The sequence below is a fragment of the Sitophilus oryzae genome, unplaced genomic scaffold (assembly GCF_002938485.1).
Source record: "Sitophilus oryzae breed Bouriz unplaced genomic scaffold, Soryzae_2.0 scaffold_1436_pilon_pilon, whole genome shotgun sequence".
NCBI lineage: Eukaryota > Metazoa > Arthropoda > Insecta > Coleoptera > Curculionidae > Sitophilus > Sitophilus oryzae.
In genome coordinates this window covers 2,747,333-2,751,331 of record NW_022146100.1, presented here as the reverse complement: position 1 = coordinate 2,751,331, position 3,999 = coordinate 2,747,333, and the positions used below count along the sequence as shown (strand labels likewise).

Genomic DNA, 3,999 nt, shown 5'->3' with positions numbered 1-3,999 from the left:
ATCCCCTAGTCCTTATTCGGAAAATTTGATTTAGACGTTTCCTTGTAGCCTTTATTTCCCTTGGCTCTCCGTTGATTCCATTTTGGCACTCTTAGTCTTTAAAAAGGCAACAGTATGTAAATTGTAACGGTTCGTTAAGTGTTCATTTTCTTATTCAATTAACCGAATTATGTTTTTTTTTTATTTTAGTCATACGATTACATGAGAGATTGAAATATCACTTATTCGATCTGTCTAAACTAACTGACCCATATAACACACAATATCCGCAGGATATTCATAGAATGTCGGAATGTCCCATTATAAGATCATCTAATAAATATATCTATAGGATATCCTCCAGACATCCTGAAATCGACTGTCGTATATCTAATGTACATCCAGCTGAGATATCCAAACATGCTCATGATAATAAAATATCCTAACAATATCGTCTAGAAACATAAATAATGTACTACTTTTTATATTACCTACATAAAATGCAAAAAACCATACAGATAGATATACATATATTACGTCAAGGCAACAAAATATCCTGTTGGTATCTTCTGGATAATCTGGATATTTATGCGCTTGGCCACTCCCAGTAATACAGAGAATTTAAAACGCCCGCGCAAAAAATTTCCCACAATCCATCTCGACAGTTGTTTATTTTTTATGGTTTTTGCATCGTGTATTATTCAGTTCTTTGATTTAGTGAAATTCGAGATGAATTCGGTCGTTTGTCGATATTGGATGGGCTTAAAAATGACTGAAACTAACAAAACTGGTTGAGTTTGACTTAGTTTTTTCTTATACTCATAGTTCTAGCCTTGTTCTAGCAGAAATTCTATCCTAACCTCACCTAATGTCGAAAAACGACGAACAACTCAGGGTCTCATAATGAAGAATTTGTGACAAAATTATAGGTGAAAATTTGTTGAAAATCGCTTGTTCTTTATCCCTAAACCCCTTTTCGTGTTTGATCTATTCAAACAGAAATCCTATTTTTGGGTTTAAATTGTGAGTTTCTGGAATGTGTGGTGTTAGAAATTATACCTGTATCCTGTGTGCTAACTTTGATGTAAACTGTTGCTGCTAGACATAAACTGCTAGACTCCATAAAGGGTAGTATAATCTGGTATAATACCATACGATCGAAAAAAACGGCGTCAGAGGTGGCTTGGAAATGAAGATAGCTGTTATTTTGTACGTAAAATTATATGGGGAATGTCATCGATCGTAATTTTCAAGCCAATTGAACGCCGTTTTTTTTTCGATGGTACAATTGAAAGCTCTTAACTCATACAAATAAACTTATGCCAATGAATTTTGGGTCATATTGGGTATAGGGGGTTCTATTTAAAATAACATAAATATAGTTAATATCTCAAAAAATATTTTTTCGAAAAAAGTCTGACTACGCCACCGCATTCTACACAGAAAAGTGCCTTTAGAATGTATAATTCATTTTTCCGTGGTTGCTGAAATAAACAAACTATCGAACATCTTCAAAAAGTACAAAATTTGAGAATCCCCCTGTAGCTTCGAAACCGATCAAGATAACCACGATCCGTTTGCGCCATTGTAATTTTTTCCAAAAAAGGACCCGAGACTGCAGTATCAAAATTTGAATATTTCTCACGGTTTTCTAGATACCCTATAGAAACAACCAAAATGGTCCACCCTGTACATGTTCGCTATTCGGCTTGAATTTAAAATAGCAATGATCAGAGTGATTTTATAACAAACGGAAATATTTTTTTTTGATCTCCCTGTTTGATATCCAATGGGTTGGTTTAGGCCCGTATTTATAGTTGCGTCTCGAAATTGGATTTCGACCAAGAGAGTCTTGGGCAGGGTTCGGAAAACTACATGTTACTTTTAAAAACTACATAAACTACATTACATGTAGTTTATGTAGAGGGTGTAGTTTATGTAACCTATGTATGTAACTTTCAAATATCAAAGGTTTGAGGTGAGGTTATAATAAGTTGAAGCTTTAAAAACAAATAATGTATTTAAGAAAACAGAAGAAATATGGCTTTAAATATAATATTTACATCATATTATCTCTATTACACCTCATACAAATGAAAATTATTCATAATATCAATACATAGTTTATTAACGTAGTTTTCATGTAGTTAATGAACGTGAAAAGACGTATTTTTTGAAGAAAAACTACGCGTAGTTAATCGGGTAAATTACGTCTTAATTAACTACTTCCGAATCCTGGTCTTTGGCTCTTGAGAGAGCAAACGTCATTTTGGAGACTGCGATTGTCATTTTGGATAATTTATGTGATCTGTGGATTGTGGATAGTTTCTTAACCTAACTTTTTTAGTAAACAAAGTAAATCCGTTTTGTCTGATTAAACAGTTTTAAGTATGTTAGAAGAGTTTGAGGATATTTTGGACCATGTAGAAGAAGAAAATCGTCTTCGAGTTCCAAAAAGATATATACGGGATGCAGGAAATCCAATAGAAATGTTTAGCGAGGGGGTTATACATATGCCGATATAGGTTTAACAAGGCTACAATTACAGAAACTATTTTACCTCAAATTTAAGACTTGCATAAACCTACCAATCGTGGTTTACCCATTCTCCCCGCTATTCAATTACTAATTTGTTTACAGTTTTATGCGACTTGTAATTTTCAGATGGTAAAGGGAGATTTGCGTGGTTTTAGCCAACCTACAATAAGCCAGATAATCAAGAATAATGCGATAATGTGGAAGTATTTCAAAATCGCAAAAGTTTTCTTAGTCTAAATATTTAGGTTGTTTCAGGTCCCAAAAGGGAAATTATGGATATTATAGTTCGATATCCAGGGTCAAGTCATGATAGTGTTATATTCGATCGAAGTAATTCAAGAATGCCAATGGAAAGGTGTAATATTCCTGATTTACTTCTTGGAGACAATGCATATAGATGTAGGCCATTTCTATTGACTCCTGTTCTACAGCTAGAGGTAATCAACAAAAAAACAGGTATAACTTTGCCCATAGAAGAACGCGAAATGTTGAAAGGCTATTTGGGACTTGGAAAAAACGTCCTCCATGTCTCTGAGGTTTACAAAACAACTGTTGCTATTATTTCTGCAACAGCTGTTCTTCACACAAAATTTATAGCAGCATAGTTAAAAGTATCATTAGTTATGGTAGTGAAGTATGGCCTTTTTTTTAAAAGAAAAAAAACTTAAGTTACCCGAAGCTACAGAAATGGACTTTTGGAGGCGCGCGGCCGGAAAATCGATACTGGATAGAGTTAGAAATGAAAGAATTCAGAACGTCATGGGCGTTAAACACCGAATATCAGAAGACATCAAAATTAACCAACTCAGGTGGTACGGGCACGTACAAAGAATGGAAGAGAACAGAATCCCGAAAAAAATACTCAATTGGACACCAAAAGGCAAACGCAAGAGAGGGAGACCTAGACGGAGTTGGAGAGAAGGAATAAACGGGGACATCAGAACAAGAGGAATAGATGAAAACCTCTGGACAGACAGAGACCAATGGAGACTGGAAATCAGAAGACGTCGAAGAACGTTATAAACTGATTTGTATATATATTTAATGTCTTCATTCAAAGGAGATTTCAAATAGCTTTCCATAAATTGTCAAAATTATTACCCCTTTCTATAATTTTATAGATAGTTTGATACCAGACTTTGTTACGAACAACCAAACAAATTTGACATATCTACTGCACGACAGTAACAAATTTCCAAAACATAATAATAAATTATATATCTCTTTCGCAGCTGTGGAACGATAAAAATCCTTGACATGCCCAAACTGTTAACGGAACATACTTTTTTCTTGGACCCTGCCAAGGAAAAAAGACAATTTATTTTATATTAATGCCATCCAAGGGCCACTCAAAGAAAAGCGCTCGAGGGAAAGCGAGGAAAAAAGAAAATACATTTTCAAACACAGAGTTCGGCAAAGTAACCAGCTACTTCCACGCCTGATAATTTAATATTGTAAGGACCGTAGATTATAAAACACATA

At 34.4% G+C, this 3,999-nt stretch overlaps 1 protein-coding gene across 1 annotated transcript; it reads left to right on the top strand.

Moving 5' to 3' along the window:
• The first annotated feature begins 3,153 nt into the window (after positions 1-3,153).
• LOC115876551 lies at positions 3,154-3,540 on the top strand. Its single transcript, XM_030892361.1, has one exon. It carries the CDS (start codon positions 3,154-3,156, stop codon positions 3,538-3,540), a length of 387 nt encoding a protein of 128 aa, XP_030748221.1.
• Positions 3,541-3,999: the final 459 nt, after the last annotated feature.